Here is a 21,456-nt window from a genome sequence, read left to right as displayed (position 1 = left end):
CCTGGGTTTGAGAGCTTCTCTATTATCCATCACCCACCTGTGTTTTTGTCAAGTAGCAACTTTACCACTCCTAAGCTTCCATTTCCTCACCTGCAGATGGTACCTCATATGTATGGGTTAAGTAAATGAGGAAGTTACATAAAACACTTAGCACAAAGTTCGAGCATAATAGTTGTGAACATTTAAGTAGTCTTACTCTTCCAAATGCTCAAGTCATCCCAACTAGACCGTAAAGTAGCATTGCTTAACCTTGGCACCTTTGACACTTCGGACCAGATGATTCTGTGTTGTGGGGGATTGCACTGTGCACCGCAGATTGTGCCATAACCACTGTGACGTCAACACAATAGATGGCTGTCACACACCCCTCCCAAGTGTGATATCAAAAAATCCTGCAGATATTTCTGTATGTCCCCTGGGGACGTACAGAAAATCCACCCAGACTGAGAACCACTGCCCCAAGTATTTGACTCCTCATCTCACAGGTGTGGAGACAGACCAGAGATGCCTAACAGGCACAGGCACTAACAGCAAGGATTCAACCCAAACAAGGCAGCTTCTAAAACCTCACTCTTCAGCACAGGGCACAAAATTGCAGCAAATGTTAGTGACTGCCACACTTCCATAGCTTTGCAAAGTAACATCAACTGTTCATTAAATTCAGGTCTAGAGTCTTTATAGATCAGACTGGTTAATTAAATGGCAGGAAAAAAAAAATTTCTTGCCTGGAATAAGTCAGAAGACCCAACAAACTGGAGGTAAAATATAAACTTGTATATCAAGTGCCAATCTACATCAGATTCTGCGAAGAATGGTATTTGGGAACAGCAAAGCATTGCTATAGAAATACATGTTATAGTACACTGGGAACATTCAAAGAGGATGAGCTAGGGGGATGAAGAGGATCCTCTTATTGTGAAACAATCACTAGCCTTCATAATTTATAGCCTGGAAGATGTTAAACTGAGGCTGAACAAATGTCTTTATACAAACACTGTATAACAGTGGCCTCTGCAAGGTTGTGGTTCTGGCACAGTGACTGTCGGGCAATCCAGCAGGAAAAGCCTTCCGTCAACCTTGCAGTGTTGTTTTTGGTTGGGATTGACGCAATGACTCTATTTTGATTCTGCTTTCACATTCTCTTCATGCAAATGATGAATGTTCCTCTTTCATGCGGACTTCTTAGAAATTGCTTTTGAAAATGCCATAGAAAATACAATCAAAGAGATATAGTTTATGAAAAGCAAAGCAGATTGAGACAAACATTGTTAAGCTGCCACACTGAGATGCCTGCATCCCCTATCAGGGTACATGGGTGTAAATCTCACCTCTGCACCCAATTCAGCTTCCTGCTAATGTGCACCCTTGGGGGCAGCAGATGACGACTCAAGTATTCGAGTCCCTTTCCAGCATCTGGGTTTGACCTGGCCCAGCCCTGGCTGTCGCAGGCATTTTGGGAGTGATCTAGCAACTGGATGAGCTCTCATTCAAATAAGTAAATAAGCAAAATCAAAGCAAATTGCTATTAAATGAGGAGAAAATTCATAAGAAAGGTAAATTCAAAATATACAACTATACCATTTTTAATTTAGGAAAGTGAAAATCCAAATGTTTGATAATACATTCTATTAACTGCAAAAAGGAAACTTAAATGTTGCAGCAAAGAGCATGAATTAGTGTAACTCATGAAAACAGGAGATTTGCAGTATCCGTCAAATTGCAAAGACATAAGCCTCTTGACTTGGAAGTTCCATTTGTGGGAAGGATGTTCTACTCTAGTCAGGCCATGTGGCCTATCACAGCAAAAGATAGAGCAGAGTTGAAATTATAGCAATAGGACAGTGTTACATAGAGCATCTCTATGCATTCAGTGGAAGAGAATACTGTTCCATTGTATAGCAAGAGTAAGCAGGCTCTCTACCTATCGATACAGAAAGCTGTATCAGTGCAAACAATGCAGGAGCATGAAGGAAGAAAAGGCCATTTTCTATGCGCTTACATGTCCAGGGAGAAACTAGAGGCTACACAGCAGCCTACGTAGATGTCAGGGTCAGCGGACGGTGGTTCAAGGAATGGACAATGCTGAGGTTAAGTGCTTAAAAGGAAGCACGTTAAGGTCTAACTTCTGTGTTTTATGGCTTTGACACAGGTGGACAGATTGGTAAATTGTTGCATAAATGTTTCAAATTCCTCTCAATACATGAGGGCAGTGACATTCAAATTGTCTAAAATTCTAATATTGCCTTTTTGTTTCATGTTTTTTAGCTTCCTCTGCTTTAAAAAAATGACATTCTGGGGCTGGCGCTGTGGTGCACTAGGTTAATCCTCCGCCTGCGGCGCCTGTATCCCAAATAGGCGCCGGGGCCGGGTTCTAGTCCGGGTTGCTCCTCTTCCAGTCCAGCTCTCTGCTGTGGCCCGGGAAGACAGTGGAGGATGGCCCAAGTCCTTGGGCCCTGCACCCGCATTGGAGACCAGGAGAAGCACCTGGCGCCTGGCTTCGGATCAGTGCAGCACTGGCCGTAGCAGCCATTTGGGGGGTGAACCAATGGATGGAAGACCTTTCTCTCTGTCTCTCTCTCTCTTTCTCTCTCTCTCTCACTGTCTGTAACTCTACCTGTCAAATAAATAAATTAAAAAATCTTAAAAAAAAAAAAAAGACATTCTTTTACGAAGTGTACCTCCATTGTGGATGTTCTAGTGCTGAGTTTTTCCTCCCAATATTCTTGTTCAGATCACCAAGTGAAGTGACCTGTGCCAATCTAGCTAACCAGGTCTCAATCAGCTCCAGATTGCCAAGGAGAATACAAGGAACTGGGAACTCCAGAGGCAGAATTTGGGCAAGGCGTTCTTTTAGCCGGAGGGATGATCAGCCTTCCCACGCTAGGCACCTACACAACCTCCACACCCCCTTAGTGATGAGACAGATTCCCACACACCCATAGTCCCTAAGGATTGCATCCCACATCATTTGGGGACTGCAATGGCTCACTTATATGCACACTAATTCCCTCATAAGTGCAACATAAATTTGGCATTTTCAAAATATACGAAACCTTTATCTAGGGTAGTTACAAACACGGAAAAAATGTACATTGGCATGTGATATCAGCATCATGGAACAAAGAGGTAGACAATCAGTTAATCCTGCTATGTGGACTTTGAAGATGAAACCTAATCTCACACAGCCTTGAACTTCCACAGACCTCCTATGACATTCCTTCAGTTTCTCTTTGCATCTTACCTTTTTCACCAAGAACACATTCATGCGCTTATAGCTTTCTTACTAAAAAGTTGTAAACCCTCGAAGTATCAGCATAATCTTTAAGCCCGGAAGACAAAACATTTAAGTATCCCCTTTAGTAAACCAGGGACTTTATGCTGCTTTCCCCTAATGCTTAGAAGGCTCCTTTCTGTCCAGATTTTTAATTTTGAAGCTTGATTGACAGCATACAATCCACAGTTTATCAATTGTTAGGAAATCTTCCGCCATTAGAATCCAGCAATGCGTTTCCTCGATCACTGGTTGTAAACACTTTTCCCCTTACCTTTATTTGCTCCTTTTCTACTCCTAATCCTAAACCTAATCTCATAATCAGATCCCAGCCCAGGAGATTAACTCTTACTGCAGGTGCCTATAAAAATGACCTCTCAATCTGTCCTGGTCCTAGTCTGATTAGCATTTTCTTTTTTAAATATTCTACTCCTAACATGGTCCATTTTTACCCGGATAATTCTGTACCTTTTAGCTACTGTGTCAGGGAAGAATGGGCCACTCCAGTATCAGCCAAAAAGGTTATCTGTTCCTCTTCAGGTCCCAAGAATTGGGCTGATTGGCTAAACGCAGCGAGAATTCCAGAGGTAGCCTCATTTTAAATTTTGACTTCAATACTTAAAAGGGGAATATTGCTAAAGCCAGTTTCTCCCTGCCACCTTGGCACTTTGTGAAGTAGGTATATGTACAATAGGGAAGCTCTCTAAATCCCTTTTCTTGATAGTTTTGCATGTAAACTTGCAGGTGCTGTGGGGTCAGCCTCCCTGCATTCTTTAGGCCCTGACTCCTCTTCTCAGACCCCTTCTTGGTGCATGCAAAGTAGAGGCAGACACCATCATTTTCCTCCACTTTTAAGAAAATGGGAATGGGAGTCAACAGGATGGGATTTGAGTTTTTCAGCTGGTGGAGAGAATCGTCTCTTTCCCTCTGGGAAGAAAAGGCTCCACCACGTACAACTCCACCTGCCATCCCCAGTCCTCATCTGAGCCAGACCTAGGCCAGAACACTGAAGGCTTTAAAATCAGATATTTGGAGGCTGCCTTCTACAGTGCCGGCATCCCATACGGGCGCCAGTTTGAGTCCTGGCTGCTCTGCTTCCCATCCAGCTCTCTGCTATGGCCTGAGAAAGCAGTAGAGATGGCCCAAGTTCTTGGGCCCCTGTACCCACATGGGAGACCTGGAAGAAGCTCCTGGCTTCAGATTGGTGAAGCTCTGGCCATTGCGGCCACCTGAGAAGTGAACCAGCAGGTGGAAGACCTCTCTCTCTTTCTCTCTGCCTCTGCCTCTCTGTAACTCTGCCTTTCAAATAAATAAAATTTGGATGTTTTGGGCCACATGAAATACACACTTCATCCAGAAAAACACAAACATTTATGCAACCCTGACACAGGCACACCAATATAACACCCAGACACAGACGTATGCACATGCCAACACCATGGGGTGCCCCCCCAGAACCCCAGCATTCTCCCCCAAAGGACTTTCCAGGGGCAGAGAGTGTTTTTTTTCTTTTAATACTTAAAGGCAGAGTTACACAAAGATCTTCCTTCTGCTAGTTCACTCCCCAATGTCTGCAACAACTGGGGCAGGGCCAGGTAGAAGCCAGGAACCTCTTCTGGTTTTCCCACATGGGTGTAGGGCCCCAAGCACTTGGGCCTTCTTCCACGGCTTTTCCCAGGCCATCAGCAGGGAATTGGATCAGATGTGGAACAGCTGGGACTTGAACCTGCACCCTTAAGGGATGTTGTCACTGCAGGCTGAGGCTTTAACCCACTGTACCACAGTGTAGCCTACACAGAGGGCTTTTTGAGCTTCCTCCTTCCCAGGCCTAGAACTTTCCCATTTTCAGCTACACACACTCAACCATCCTAATGTTGATTTGCCGGAGGACAGAAGTATCGATTGAGACTATGCATGCTTCGTAGCATGGCTACTTCTCAGCCACACACACTTTGACTCCCAAAAACGCCCAGCACCAAGGCAGTAATTATACTTCAGTTGTTTCCTACCTTGGCTCGTGAACGAGGCTGCCTGGTTGCCACAGTCCCTGCTTGTTCTTTTCTCTGTCGCTTCTGCTGTCATCCAAATAACAGTCTTGGCTTTTCTGTGGCTTCTGCAGTGAGAGGAGGCACCCAGAGAGAGCAGGGCTGAAACTGGGTGGTACACACCTCCCCTCTACCTGAGCTCCCACTCCACACAGGCACAAAGATCCCAGATGAGCTTCCAAGTGGGGAGAAACAGCCTCACCTGACCACCTAAAGATGGCGTGCAGCAAGAGTGAGACTCTATTCATGATCTTGCAAGATCGGTGCCTGGGGGGCCAGCACACCTGGGGCAGCTTGCAGCAAAGTGTTTATTTCCTAGCACACAGATTCCTCACTCACTGAGTAACTACCAGGTTACAGTCTTCCCAGCATTTGCTTCAGCTGTTTTTTTTTTTAAAGATTTGTTTGAAAGGCAGAGTTACAGAGAGGCAGAAGTAAAGAGAGACAGAGAGAGGTCTTCCATCCACTGGTTCCCTCCCCAGATGGCCGCAATGGCTGCAGCTGCACTGATCTGAAGCCAGCTGTCAGCAGTTTCTTCCGGGTCTCCCACGTGGGTTCAGGGGCCCAATGCGTTGTGCCATCCTCTGCTGCTTTCCCAGGCCATAGCAGAGAGCTGGATTGGAATTGGAGCAGCCGGGACTAGCACCGGCGCCCATATGGGATGCTGGCGCTGCAGGTGGCAGCTTTACCTGCTACGCACAGAGTTGGCTGCTGCTTCAGCTGTTTTGGCTGCTAACATGCTGTTTGCCTAAGGACTTTCAGATGCATTTAGCCTGCTAGTTAGTTGTCTACTCAGAGCAACACATCTTTGAAAATGAATCTAATGTTTACTTCTCAGAGCTGGAATATGACTTAGGTCTAACAATTCTGTTTCCCTTTTCAAGCTGGTGGAACTGCATCTGAGTAGACACTGTGTGTGTTTCAGGGAAATATGAGTCTAGCTTTGAGACCTGCATTTTTTTAAGGTTTTATTTTTATTTATTTGAAAGATAGAATGACAGAAGAGAAAAACATCTTCCTCTGCTAGTTCACCCAGCAGTGGGCACAATGGCAGAGGTTGGGCCAGGCTAAAGCAGGAGCCTGGAACTCCACGGGCTCCCTGCATGGGTTGCAGAGGCCCAAGTATTTGAATCGTCCTCTGCTACCTTCCCAGGTGTATTAGCAACAGGCTGGATCCGAAGTGGAGCAGCCAGGACGCCAAGTGGCATTCTGATATGGGATGCTGGAATCACAGGCAACAGCTTAGCTCACTGTGCCACAACACTGGCCCCAACCCATGTTGGCTTATTTCAAGATTATTACTTGAAGTTAGTAATGGAAGAACCATCATTATTCTCTTTAAGTATCCTGCATGAATTTATCAGTGCTCAGATAACAGCAGACAAACGTCACAAACTCAAAGCCAATAGATTTAGCTGCAAGTCCTGTGGAGGAAAAATGAACTCTTGCATCCCTAGAAGACATCCTCACAGTGATATGGAGGCAAAACACATCCTTTAGTCAATCTTATTTTGAGAAAACTAAGACATTGCAATACTAGGCATTAGAGAAGAATAGACATATAGATGAAGTGGGTGAAAAAGAACTAGATAGGAAGTGTAGGAACCCTAAAGCTCAAAAGGGTTAACTAATACAGGAAGTTTTTCTCCCAAGGGAAGCAGAAATAGTCAGAAGGTGATGACAACCAACTTCCCAAGGCAGCTCTTGTTTGTTCTACTGGCATAGTATCTGGTCGCCCACATTACAATACTCCAATGCTTGCCAGGCTCATTCTCCCAGCAGTGAGGAAGCCGAGTGAGCGCCTGGGAGCTGTCACTCCCACCTGACAGCTGGTGCTTTCAATTCACATTGAACTCTTGAAGGTTCATTGCTAATCAGCTACCTAACTCTAGGAACAATGCATGGGGTATTTTTAACAGCAGACAAAAATAACACACATACAAGGGTATTTCAAGAAGTTTGTGGAAAAACAGAACTAAAGGATAAGTTTGGGGTGTACATTTGGTGCAGCAGTTAAGCCAACATTTGGGATGCCTACCTGTCTCATCAGAGTGCCCGGGTTTGAGTCCTGATTCCAGCTTCTTGTGACTGATGCCCTGGGAGGCAACAGATGATGGCTCAAGTACTTGGGTCCCTGCCACCCATGAGGGAAACCTGGGTTAAGATTCCAGCCTTTGGCTTCAGCCTGGCCCAGCTATGGCTGTTAGCTATGGCTCACTGGCTGGCTGTCTGGCTGTCTCTCTCTCTCTCTCTCTCTCTCTCTCTCTCTCTCTCTCTCTCTCTCTCTCTCTCATTCTTCCATTTAAATAAAAATAGAAATAGGGAACTGAAAGAAAGGCAGAGATCATAAAGGAAGGCCAGAAAGGCTGTGGCAGTGAACAACCCTGTGTTCTGCAGATCCTCTAAATCAGGTGAAAGGTTTTAGGCTTAGGATTCTCAGCCTAGGAGAATTTGGAGGCAGTTGAGTATTTTAAACACCTGGGTCGGATGGAATCGCAAGTACACGTTTCTGGCAGCACTCTTGTCCTCAAGTGGCAAGAGGGGAACCATGGAACCCTTGCCCTGGTCAGGCACGAAGTAACCATGACTTAGACCAGCAGCTTTCTGGAGATCTAAGGTTAGCTTAACGAGACCTGAGTGAACTAAGAAGTGATTAGGCTACAGTGGTTAGAAGTGTAGATTCTAGAGTCAGTCTGCCTGGTATAAACCACAGTGCTACCCCTTGTCAGCTTTGTGGCTTTGAACCAGCCCCTTAACCTTAGCCTTGTTTTTGTCATCTGCAAAATAGGCATAGGATTGGCAGCTCCCCCTCAGTGTTCCTGTGAGGACTAAGTAATTTACACATAAACTATCCAGCACATTGCCTGGTGCATGTGAATAGTCTAGAAATGTTTGGTGCTTGGAGGAATATGAGGACACGGGAACATAGGTAGAGAAGGAGTTAAAAGAGGTTCCCAGAAATGACGTCGTTTGCAAACGTGGCTGAAGTTAGCTTAGAATGACTTGTAAGGGCATCCACTTGTCACGCTGCAGGATGGTGACAGTCTGCAGGAAGGGACTGTGTTTTCACCCAGTGGGAAAAGCGTTTCTCAGGTCAGACCTCAGTGAGAAAATCACTCCCACTCCAAAAAAAATATTAAAAACAAAAGAAAACCAAATTCTGCAAAACACCAAAGGGCAAAATCCCATGTAACCTCCCACACACCACAGAACACTACTTTTTAAAATTGTTTCAACGATTATTTGAGAGAGAGGGACAGAGTGAGAGAGTGCTCTTATTGTATGGCTCACTTCTCAAATGTCTGCAACAGCTAGAACCAAAGCCAGGAACTCCATCCAGGTCTCCCACGAGGGTGGCAGGAACCCGATGACTGAGCCATCACTGCTGCCTCCCGGAGTCTGCATTGGCAGGAAACAGGAGTCAGGAGCCAGAGCTGGGAATTGAACCCAGGCACTCTGATGTGGGAATGGGAGCCTCAAAAACACCAGGCCAAGTGCCCACTAAGCACCAATATTAAAGCACCATAAGAGCCTACCTGTGAACAGCACGAAATTGTCAACAACCCCTTGGGGATGCTGTTGAGACACACTCATTCATCCATTCTTTCAGCAGATATTTGTGGATTGCTGATCATTTGTCAGATAATGTTCTAGGTGGAGGGATACCAGGTGACCAAGACAGCTAGAATTCCTACTTCCTGGGGCCAACACTGTGGCTCAGCAGGTTAAAGCTTCAATCTGCAGTGCTGGCATTCCATATGGACACTGATTCGAGTCCTGGCTGCTCCACTTCCTATCCAGCTCCCTGCTAATGCTCCTAGGAAAGCAGTGGAGGATGACCCAAGTTTTTAGGCCCCTGCCACCCATGTGGGAGACCCAGAAGAAGCTCCTGGCTTCGTCCTGGCCCATTCCTGGCTGTTGCCAGCAGTTAGAAGATCTCTCTCTCTCTCTCTCTCCCTTCCTCCCTCCCTCCCTCCCCCTGTCTCTTTCTGTCTGTTTCAACTTCTTTCTCCCTCTATAATCCTGCCTTTCAAATAAATAAACAAATCTTTTTTTAAAAAAAGAATTCCTACCTCCTAAGTATTCATATGGAAGATTGATGTTTAAAAGGAAAGGGGAAAAAGAGGAAACCTTGGACAGGTATTTGTTCAGGAGCTGAAGTCAATACTTTATGCCTGGCATCTCGTATTGGCACGCCTAGTGTGAGTCCCTGGTCCTCAGCTTCCTATCAGTTTCCTGTAATGCACATTCCAGGAGGCAGCCAGTGATGGCTCAAGTACCCAGGTGGAGTTCCCAGTTCCTGGCTTCCTCCCTGGCCCAGTCCTGGCTGCATAGGGCGTTTGGAGAGTGAGCCGTTGAGTAGAAGGTCTCTCTCTCTCTCTCTCTCTCTCTCTCTCTCTCTCTCCTTTCTCTCTCTCTCCTTTCTCTCTCTCTCTTTCTTTTTCTCTTTCAAGTTAAATGAAAAAAAAAGAAAAAGAAAACCCAAGGAAATATTTAAAATAATGTTTTACATCTGAAATTAATACATTATAAGAATAAAAATAATTACTGGAATAACAAATAAGAGAAAAGTAAGAAAAACTGCCAGACATGATAATGGGTAAATTTCAGAGGTCAATAGCCTGTATTAAATATAAGAATATTTACACTAAAGATAGTCTCGTTAACGTCAGAGAAATATTATGATGTTCCTCTTTATTATTTGAAAATGTTTGCTACACTCAGGTTATGCAATCAAACAAAAATAAAATGTACTATAAGCACCAAGAAAAAGTTACTATTTTGAGATGATGACCTACCTACAAATCCAAGAAATGCCATTAAAAATCTATCAGTATTAGAGAGACTGAAACAGCTTTCCATTTACAGCGAGAAACTCAAAACTGAAATAGAAAACCATCTCATTTTACATAAAACATTAATGGAAAAGACTCGAAATGTGTGTAATAAAATAGGTAAGATAAAGAAGTTGTGGGACTGGTGTTGTTGCTCCCACATAGGAGCACTGGTTTGAGCCCAGGCTGCTCTGCTTCTGATCTAGCTCCCTGCTAATGTACCTGGGAAAGCAGTGGGAAAGGCCCAAGCACTTGGGTCCCTGCACTGTGTGAGAGACTCGGATGGAGTTCCAGATCCCTGTCTTCTGCCTGGCCCAACCCCTGCTGTTGGAACCACTGGGGAGTGAACAAGCAGATGGAAGATCTCTTTCTCTCTCTGATTCTTCCTGCTGAATATCACTTGTTCAAATAAATAAATCCTTTATTAGAAAAAAGTTAAGTGAAATATGAAGAAAACAAATATTTTGTATTCTTATATAAAGCATAGCGGCCGGCGCCGCAGCTCAATAGGTTAATCCTCCGCCTTGCGGCGCCAGCACACCAGGTTCTAGTCCCGGTTGGGGCACCGGATTCTGTCCCGGTTGCTCCTCTTCCAGGCCAACTCTCTGCTGTGGCCAGGGAGTGCAGTGGAGGATGGCCCAAGTGCTTGGGCCCTGCACCCCATGGGAGACCAGGAGAAGCACCTGGCTCCTGGCTTCAGATCAGCGCGGTGCACCAGCTGCAGCACGCCGGCCATGGCAGCCATTGGAGGGTGAACCAACGGCAAAGGGTGAACCAACGGCAAAGGAAGACCTTTCTCTCTGTCTCTCTCTCTCACTGTCCACTCTGCCTGTCAAAAATAAAAATAAATAAATAAATAAAGTCCTGCTTATATAAAGCACAGATGGTTTATACTGGGCATTACTTATATGTATACTTGAGTTGCATAGCAGGGTCTGAAAAATTGATGTTTGATTTATGTTTGTGTGGGGTGGGAGGACTGCTTGTTCTGGTGGTGCTGAATGTTTCCAAGTACAGCAGAAGAGATGAGGCACTACGTACAAGAGCAACATCACCAGTTTTCTCTTAAAATGACTACTGCAGCAGGTGGGTGGAAAATGAAGGGTGTATTGTGTGTGTGCATGTATGTGTATGGATGAGCAAAGAGTGTGGAGTGCGGGAAGGCTACTGAGGAGAAGTAAGAAGTCCATGCTGATATGTCACAGGTGACCTCAGAGGTGACGGTGGCTTGGACCACAATGGTGGCAGAGGGGAAATGGGGTCCTTTAAGATATATGAAAACTTAAGAAAAAAAGTGATAAAACTGAGGGCTTGTGGTAAACTCTGACCATTTCCAGATGCAGAATGGAAAATTGTGAAGTACTAGTAAAAGTCTGTGACATGAGGTAACCGTGCCCAGGAGGGAGTGGCATGAGACAGGTTGCCCGAAAAGCCTTGGGAAAAGCATCAAGAAAACCTTGGCATCTCGTAAACAAGGGTGATCCCACAAGCATGAGGGAAGGTTTTCTCCCAGTCCTTTCTCAGTAAGGGCTTTCAGCAGTTCCTTGTAAAGAAGAAACTAAAAAGTAACAATGGAACCACCACTTGTGCTTTGCTGTGTGGCTTATGCTGGAGTTGGCTATTGAGAGATTTTCATGTTATTCATGGTGCAATGTGAATTCAATCATTCTTCCCTAACCAATCTTCCCCCACTGACCCTGCTGTCTTGAGAAAGTCTTAAATTAATGAACCTTTCAGAGTTGACCACGCACCCAACATCTCAACAGGGTTCTGAGGGATGTGTTGACAAGAGTCACTTCCTTCCTACCTGAGTGCCCAGGCAGGCTTAAGGAGGCCAGTTCTCCACAGGATGCCTCCCACACACGTCACTTTGACAAACAATTACCATCGCCAAGAAGAGTAAATGTCTGGCTATTGCAACCTTCTGGAACTCTCCCAACACCCAAGAAGAAAGAGAAAGGAACAGATGTTTAGAACAGATAATAACTTCCCCTTCCTGTTACTTTGCAAACTGCCAAAGGAGGCGAAAATTTTGCTTTGGGTAGTGTTATTTGAGTGAAAGTGAGTTTCTAGTATTTTACACAAATAAAACAGAATTCCTAGCGCCATGCACATTTTCACAAACTGGCACACACACCACTGTGTGCCTCATAAGGCCCTGAGTGTGAGGCATTGTGATAGGTCTTCAACTACTACATTTTAAAAACCTAAAAAGCTATTCTTTGTTAATTGTAGCACTCACCCCATTTCCAACTATGTTTTTTTTTTCTCTTATTTTCAAAGTATCTGGATATTGAAAAAATTCTTAACTAAAGTAGTTTGAGATCAAATAAACATGAAAAACTACATGGGAGGCCTTACATTTTTCCACAAGTGATCTTGCAGACCTGGATGGCCTCTTCCTCAACCAAGGCCTGATTAGAATCGCAGCAAAACTGATAGAAGGACTGCCTTGCAGACACGCCGTATCCTTGGACTTGAATCCAGAATTTAAAGACTCACGCATCAGTTTTAATGGTGCAGCTCTAGCCTTCTGTCTCGGTGTGTTCACTCATCTTTCCCCTGAAGGCGAGAACTTGTAGGCTAATTGCTCCAGACTCATTTTTTGTTTGTTTAACTTATGCATCTGTATCTATGCTTATATCCAAGTCTGTATCTATATATTCAATGGTTACATTGATTTTCTTAAAAATTTACTCTGAAATTGGAGAGACTTACATTGACATCACAGAACAAAATAAGTATCAAGGAAACCCAAAATGTGGTTGTCTTCAGCTGGATGGCTTGCTCTCTCTAGACAGATGCCATTCCTCTGCCTTCTATCTTCCCCAAAATCTCATTCTTTCACCTCTTTATTCACAGTCTTGTACACTCTACTTAGCAAAAGAAGAATTTAAAATAAAACCAAAGCTGCTCATGCAAAAAAAAAAAAGATTCTACTCCAAAAAGCAAGTTCTGAGTGTCCGAGTGAGATTCCATTGATGTCACTAGAATAATCTGGTCAAATAAACCCCCTCTCAACATTCTCACGATAATCTACTCAAATCAAACCCCCTCTCAACATTCTCACGATAATCGGTGGGCATCCTCAGCTTGGGCTGTGAGTGTCACTGAAGATTCACTCTTCTGCCTTTGGCCACTTCCTGATCAGCAACTCCTGTGAAAACAAAACAAACACCAGCATCCCGAGAGCCCTGCGTTTCTAGAGATCTGGCAGTGACGGCAAATGAACGAAGTCTCTCCGTGAATACTGAAAGGGCTGCGGTGAAATCCAAAGGACAGATGTCACCCGGTTCTGCTGTTGGCTGCCCGGAAGGCACACAAATGGAATCTAAAGTGGCCAGATCTTCTGGTTTTTCAAGAAAAAATAGAAATCTAAAGTTTCATGTGATATTTCTCTTCTGTGCAAAACAATTACACCTTTTGTGGCAGCACTGTGAATACCAAGCAAAACACAGGGCACCAAATCATGGCGTGCACCTTGAAGGCTGAACTCTCTGGAGCTCTGCTTCGTGTTGTCTACCCTACATACCTTCATCACTCTTCCTGAGATCACTTCCCTTCCGTGACTTCTGTTTCTGACCGGGTTCCAGATCTCTTGCCTGAGGTTCTGAGTAGGCAGAACATGTAACTTCCTACTGGGCATATAGCTGATACCTCAGATTCACTGTGTCTAAAACTGAGATCATTATCTAATCTCTCAAACAAATCTATCCTGGCTCCAGTATACACAGCAAGACCACCACTTAGTACACTCTGTGGCCATCCACTTAGTACATTACATGGCTACTGCTCAGTACACAGCATGCCCATCTACTCTGTATATTGTTTGGTCATCTACTCCATTATCCAAACTAGAAACCTGGACATTCACCCTGACTTCTCCATGACCAGTCAAGTGCACATCCTGTCAACACTTGAATCTATCCCATTACCCACTTCTCTCTACTCCCACTGTCACCATCTCTGACTTAGACACATGGGAGTCATTTTTCCTGATGCCGGGCCCTATAGACAACAGCCAAGGCAGAAATTCTTGCACAAACATACGTGCCAACCCTTGAACACATCAAGCCCAGTGAGGAGTCAGACTCTGAGAGCAACTGTAGGCAAATAAGACTTCTAGCTCCTCCTCCTTCTGGGACATCCTTTCTCCTCATTGAGCAGATTAATCTTGGGCTGTGTAAGTTCTCTTTCAGTCTTTTTTCTTTTTGTCTCACAGATATAATCCACTTTTCAGAAGTTAAAAGTTTATATAGCATCTCAAAGTGTTACCAATGCACCATCTTACATTTCATCCCTCCCTAATTGACTCTCTATGGCTCGGTGAGACTGGTCTTCAGAGAAACACCAATCCTTAGAATGAGTCACCGTTTGAAATAAGGCACATCACATAATGAACTCTCTGAAAGACTTTTCTGAACAATTCAGTCCGGTATGGGTAGTTCCAGCTTTTTTCTGTCACACAACGGTGTCTATTTTGTAGTTATTCACTGGCTTATCATTTCTGTAGTTTGCCTGTACCACGTGAGCATTAAAGCATGTAAAAATAACATAATGCAAATATTATCATGTTTTACCCTTGTTATTAGGATAAATTTACAGTTCAAACATCACTTATCGCTTCCATGTCTCTGGATCTAAGCATACAAATCTTTTAAATCACTGACTTTGCCACATGCCCATCAGCTTTGCATGAGCTAGTTTCTCTGCCTTCACTCCTTTATGCTCCTCCCTTATTTTTATCTTTGATATCAATTTCAGTATCCTTGTTTCAGAGAGGTTGTTGTTAGTATTCTAGATTGGGGTAATTCTATTGCCACACAGCGTGTATCTCATGCATCCTCTCAAAGTTCCTTCATTACCTGCTGGACACCTGCTTTCCTGTTAGAATGTAAACTTCATGAGGACAAGGATCCTGACCACAGAACCTGACATATTGCATTTAATTCTCCACTTGAATACAGTTTCTGTACTCACAACGACACATAATAATAAACCAGAAGCAATGTTGGCAGAGAAATTAAATATAAAGGTACTTTTTAAAGTTTGAGGAAAAATGAAATTGATGTAAGTTGGTTTGGCACAAATTTTTTTGAAAACTACCCATCATTTTTGCGTAATACACATTTTGCATTAACTTTTTGAGGACCTCTTGTATGGATGGATTTCAAAGAATTTTGGTACCAAAATCAGCATTTTAAAATTCCATTTTCGGCCGGCACCACGGCTCACTAGGCTAATCCTCCGCCTTGCGGCGCCGGCACACCGGGTTCTAGTCCCGGTAGGGGCACCGGATTCTGTCCAGGTTGCCCCTCTTCCAGGCCAGCTCTCTGCTGTGGCCAGGGAGTGCAGTGGAGGATGGCCCAAGTGCTTGGGCCCTGCACCCCATGGGAGACCAGGAGAAGCACCTGGCTCCTGCCATCGGATCAGCGCGGTGCGCCAGCCGCAGCGCGCCGGCCGCGGTGGCCATTGGAGGGTGAACCAACGACAAAGGAAGACCTTTCTCTCTGTCTCTCTCTCTCACTGTCCACTCTGCCTGTCAATAAAAAATTCCATTTTCCAGGAACGTGTTTGAAGTACCCTCATATTTAAGGATGCCACATTGGGAAGCAAAGGAATTCTCCCTAACCTTGACAAGATAAGGCTGAACGCTTTCATTCCTGCTTTGACAAGATTGAGAAGAAAATAGACTATCCACGGAAAAGAAAAAGTCTTCCATGCTAGAATGTGCAACTGAGATACAGGCTCTATAACCATAGCTTCCAAGCTTCCTCTCTTGCCTTCATAATATTTCATTTTTGTAGAGCTAGCTCCCTTGCTTCTTCCAATGACTTTCATTATAACCAAAATGGAATCCAAATTCTCAACCAAATTCTCTGCAGTCTGTTCTCTGACTTCCTCTGACCTCATTCCCCGAGATGTGCCCTCATTCATTGTCCTTAGAGCTCTTGGCACATTGGTCTTCTTTCCGTGCCTTTAAGGATTGGAGGTTTTGCTCTAGCTTCTCCCGGATTTTACGGTGTTACCACTTTCTCATTATGGATGTCTAAATTCGCATGCTATTTCATCAAAGGGTTTTTTTTTTAAAGATTTATTTTACTTATTTTGAAAGGCAGAGAGAGAGAGAGAGGAGATTAAGAGACACAGAGAGAGGTCTTCCACTCACTGGTTCACTCCCCAAATGGTGGCAATGGGCCAGGCCACGGCCTGGAGCTGGGATTCAGGGGCCCCAACACTTGGGCCATCTTCTGTGGCCTTCTCAGGCACATTAGCAGAGAGCTAGATTGAAGTGGAGCAGCTGGGACTCGAACTGGTGCCTATATGGGATGCAGGCACTGCAGGCGGCTATTTAACGTGCCGCCCCCATAGGAGTCTTTATTGACCTCCCCAGCCAAAACACTCAGTTCTTCTTCTTCCTCTTCTTCCTTCCTCTTCTTCCTCCTCTTCTTCCTCCTCCTCCTCCTCCTCCTCCTCCTCCTCCTCCTCCTCCTCCTCCTCCTCCTCTTCTTCTTCTTCTTCTTCTTCTTCTTCTTCTTCTTCTTCTTTTGACAGGCAGAGTTAGACAGTGAGAAAGAGAGAGAGAGAGAAAGGTCTTCCTTTTTCCCTTGGTTCACCCCCCAATGGCCTCCAGGGCCGGTGCGCTGTGACGATCCGAAGCCAGGAGCCAGGTGCTTCTCCTGGTCTCCCATGGGGTGCAGGGCCCAAGCACTTGAGCCATCCTCCACTGCACTCCCGGGCCACAGCAGAGAGCTGGACTGGAAGAGAAGCAACCGAAACAGAACCGGCGCCCCAACCGGGACTAGAACCTGGGGTGCCGGCGCTGCAGGTGGAGGATTAGCCTAGTGAGCCACGGTGCCAGCCCAAAACACTCACTTCTATCTCATGATACCCTCTAATATTTCTTAAAGACTTCCAAGAAGATTCCAAATGCCACAGTGAATGTGTGATATTCTAAATGTATCTAGTGACCTCTGCTGGAATATTTACTAAGGAAATCAAACACAAGTCTTCATTTTGTTTAATTACATTCTCATCTCTGTTCATTCAATGACATAATATTAGTGTGAGTCCAAAGTTAGGGGCCAGGGACTTTTGAGAGTGTCTCTCTCACCTTGAAGAAACCCCAAACTCTGGATTGCTACCCTCTTTGTGCTCCCAGCTTTATGCTTATCAGTGGAACGAAAGGGTACTTCAGTAAGTCTGTGGGGAAATGAAATTAAGAGCTGGGTTTAACACAAATGTAAGAGGGGGGGAATTTAGGGATTTCAGAAGCATAGAAGTGCTCCTGACCTTTCTCTAAATCTTGTGCAAATGACTGCTTTTCTCTGTATATCTATGTGAAAGGAGAGAATTCGCCCAGATAACCTGGATGGGTGGCAATGCATTCCTTGAACATACTTCATATAGTTATATTTATTTCACTTCTCTTGACTCAAGGAGAAATTTTGAAAATGACCTTCACCACGAAAAGGCAAATATTGGCCAATAATGTCCTCATGTTGAGAATGAAGGGATCAAGAGTTACCACCGCCTGCTACATGGGAGGTGCTGGGTTGCATTGGGAGTGCTGGTTCTTGACAAACACCAAATGGGAACCAAAGACAAGGCATTTATTTCATAGAAATCAAAATAGGGGCTGGTATCGTGGTGTAGCTGGCAAAGCTGCCGCCCGCAACCACATCCCATATGGGTGCTGGGTGCTGGTTTGTGTCCCGGCTGCTCCATTCTTTTTAAAGATTTTATTTACTTTTTATTTATTTATTTCTTTTATGAAATGAAGAGTTACAGAGGAAGAGAGGTGGGGAGAGGGGAGAGAGAGAGAGAGAGACAGAGACAGAGACAGAGAGACAGAGAGATCTTCCAATTTTCCATCCTCTGGTTCACTATCCAAATGTTCGCAATGGCTGGGGCTGGGCCAGGACAAAGCCAGGAGCCAGGAGCTTCATCTGGGTTTCCCATGTGTGTGCAGGAGCTCAATCACTTTGGCCACCTTCTGCAGCTTTCTCAGGTGCATTAGGACTTGAATTGGTGTCCATAAGGGTCGCAGACGGCGGCTTAACCCCTTAAGCCACAACGCCAGTCCTGCTGCTCCACTTATGATACAGCTACTTGCTAATGGCCAGGGAAAAGCAGCCGAGGATGGTCCAAGACTTTGGACCCTTGCACCTAAGTGTTGGCCTGGCTCAAACCTGGCCATTGTGGCCATTTGGGTAGTTAAACAAAGGATGAAGAGCTCTCTCTGGCTCTCCCTCTCTCTCTGTAACTCTTTTAAATAAATCTTTAAAAAATCAAATAACAAGAATGGGAATGTGTGAGACAATCATGTTGTAAACTGCTTCACTCAGCTCTAAGGTTGCACAGCTGTTTACTGACCACTTGGACTTAACTCACCACCACATACTTGGTACCTGGCACATAGTGTAAATGGGTAAATCAGCATTAGAGTGTAAGTTGAGTAATGAGAATCACCTGTTGTGTGGCCGCCTGTTCAGCACTGGAAGACTAGACCTCAGAGTTGGTGATACTACACACTGCGAATTTTCAAAGCTCTGTCATCTTCCTGTCATCCCACTCTCACTTCTTGTCAACATGTCCTTCTGTTTTGTTTCATTGGAATTTGTATTTGCAGGACCTGCCGAGGTTATGTCAACAAGCAAATAATTTTGTAAAGGCATTGAGATTTGTCACTCTGCTACTTTAGTACTTGTTTTTATTTTTGATTAACTATATCACTTTTTCCTCACAACTCAAATGAAGGAATAATAAACTGGGTACTTAAATTTATGTTTTAGACATAGAAAAGAATCATACATGTTGGTGAATCAGGGAAGATATGTTTAGTGTATTTAATTCACATAGATTTATTAGTATCACATAATTAATTATGGTTTTATCTGTCTTAAGTAATTAAGATAGGCTCAAGTTGATAGCACCAGCCATATAGAAAATAGCTAAAGATGAAATAAAAGGTTCTGAGAGTATTAACAAACCATTCCATGACAATTCTGCTTATAACTATAACGTGAAGAACATTTTGTGTGTTTCAATTCTGTTGCTATATAGTACACTAATGTAAAAATATTGGTTGTTGAAATTTATATTCATTAAATAAAAGTTTAAAAAAATTGGTTGTTGGCTAAATCCGCATAGTAAGATGGTTCAAAATTAAGCATATTTGTGAATGTCCTCACTCCTCTTAGGAATAACATTGTGTGTGTGTGTGTGTGTGTGTGTATGTGCGCGCACGTAAATACATTGGTGAATTTTATGGTACTTCAAAAAGTTTATGGAAAGTGGAATTAAAAGCTAAGTTTATTTTGGTGCAAAAAAATATCAGTCCGTTCATAAAAGCAGTCCTCAGAAAGTTCATGAAAAGTGTGTATTATGACAAAACTGCAATGGATTTCAATTCGTTTTTGCCAAAATAAACTTACCTCTTTTTTTACATTGTGTTTTTATTTATTTGGAAGGCAGAGTGACAGAGAGAATGAGAGGTCTTCCATCCACTGGTTCACTCTCCAAATGGCCGCAATGGTTGGAACAGGGACAGACTACATCCAAGAGCCAGGAACTCTAGTCTCTCAGGTGGCTGGCAGAGACCCAAGTATTTGAATTATGCTCAGCTGATTTCCCAGGTGCATTAGCAAGCGGGCCTGATGGAAAACAGCACAGCTGCTGTCAAGTTCTCCCATATGGAATGCTGGCATTACAGGTGGCAGCTCAATGCACTGTACCACACTACCAGCCCCAATAAATTTATCTTTTAATTCTACTTTTCCATGAACTCTTTGAAGAACCTTTTCACATAATTGCCTGCATACAAATGCATGGAAAAGCAAATCTAGGTTTCATTTATTGTTCATATGATCCTGGTGATTCTTTCAGAACCTAATTTCTGTTGTCAATTTCTTCCCCTATTTGAACTCTTTCACATCCGTTGAATTATTCTTTATCAAGTTGGTCGTATCGGAGGTCAATGTATAAACATGACTAAAAAGACAGTAAGAGTTATGCTTTTTCAGTGGGGAAAACTTTAAGAAAAGTAATTGAAAGAAGGGAACTCAATATCCACAGCTATCATCAAAATTCAATTTCAAATTTAGGAAAGTAAATAGGGTTTTTTTTTTAAGCTCTAACATGGGGAATTAAAAGGAAGAAAAGAAATCTAAATGGATTTAAAACTAGAGAGGTAGCCCAGGTGATTGTACACGTGAATCTAATCTGGAGTAGCGTGTAGCCTTTATGAGGGGAATTGCTAATTCTGGATCACTTTGGAAATGATGAAATAAGCACTGGTGTGTCTGGGAGTTTGGTCGGAAGGACAAGGGCTAAAGGGCTGAACTCGTATCACGCTCAGTCCACCCTGGAGGCTGTAGGTTTGTGCTCATTCAAGGTCGCTCAGGAGCAGTCAAGTGTATTGTGCCCACCTGTGCTGAGCCACCGCCAAGCAGAGCTGAGAATTCCTCTCTGTCTTCGAGTTCCCCAGGAAGCACAGCAGATTTCATTCTGCTGGTTTATTTCTACAAGAAGCTGCCAAAGCCTGATCCTGCCAGCTCTGATCCTCTGCTAGGATTGCAATTCACCGACACAGAGATTGAAGCAAGTTCCCAAGGACAGGAGGAACAATGCTCCGGGGCCGCTCCCTCTCTGTGACGTCCCTGGGTGGGCTGCCTCAGTGGGAAGTTGAAGAACTGCCCGTGGATGATTTACTGCTCTTTGAAGTTTCTTGGGAGGTGACCAATAAAGGTTTGTACTGCGCCTGGAGGTGACCCTTTGCCAGACTGCTGAAGGCATAGACTAGGATTTCACAGGTGAACGCTAGGAATGTGGAATTTCCAGGGAGAGAGGAGAGCCTTCAGGTGTTTGGATTGCACTTAGCTTTGTTTGTTTCCATAGGCAATGCAAACTCAGACTTGAGGATCTATGGAAGAGGGAGCAAGTTGAAAATATCAGTTATTGCCAGGCAATGTGAGTTTGAATTAAAATTTAAATCTATGTTACAGCGAAGTAAAAATAAAAGGTTAATATTTACTTCTGTATTTTATTACTTTTCTCAGTTAAAAAAGGCATGATTAACTGCTTTCTTCTTTTTTCTTGTCAAAAGATCAGGGCCAATTATAAACCTTAATTCTATATACATTAGTGATTATATGAAATATTGAATAATGTTCCTAATAATTCAAGAGTAGCTTGGAATTAAAACTTTATTTTGGAATCTGCTCAGAATGTGTAGTATTGCTCCTTTCTCTTTCTTCAATGCCAGACATAGAAACATACTATAAGAAGGGAAATCAAATCGGTC

General features: G+C 43.9%; 1 protein-coding gene across 1 annotated transcript in view; it reads left to right on the top strand.

The window, feature by feature from the left end:
* Positions 1-20,461: 20,461 nt before the first annotated feature.
* Positions 20,462-21,456, top strand: part of GYS2 (glycogen synthase 2) — a 62,350-nt gene continuing 61,355 nt past the window's right edge. The window contains exon 1 of the mRNA XM_002712722.5: positions 20,462-20,900. Coding sequence (XP_002712768.2) covers positions 20,780-20,900 — 121 coding nt within the window. The 5' untranslated portion in view covers positions 20,462-20,779. The remainder of the gene's footprint in view (positions 20,901-21,456) is intronic.

The sequence above is a fragment of the Oryctolagus cuniculus genome, chromosome 9, assembly GCF_964237555.1.
Source record: "Oryctolagus cuniculus chromosome 9, mOryCun1.1, whole genome shotgun sequence".
Lineage (NCBI taxonomy): Eukaryota > Metazoa > Chordata > Mammalia > Lagomorpha > Leporidae > Oryctolagus > Oryctolagus cuniculus.
The sequence above is the reverse complement of the archived record's forward strand: the minus strand, read 5'-3'. Positions and strand labels throughout refer to the sequence as shown.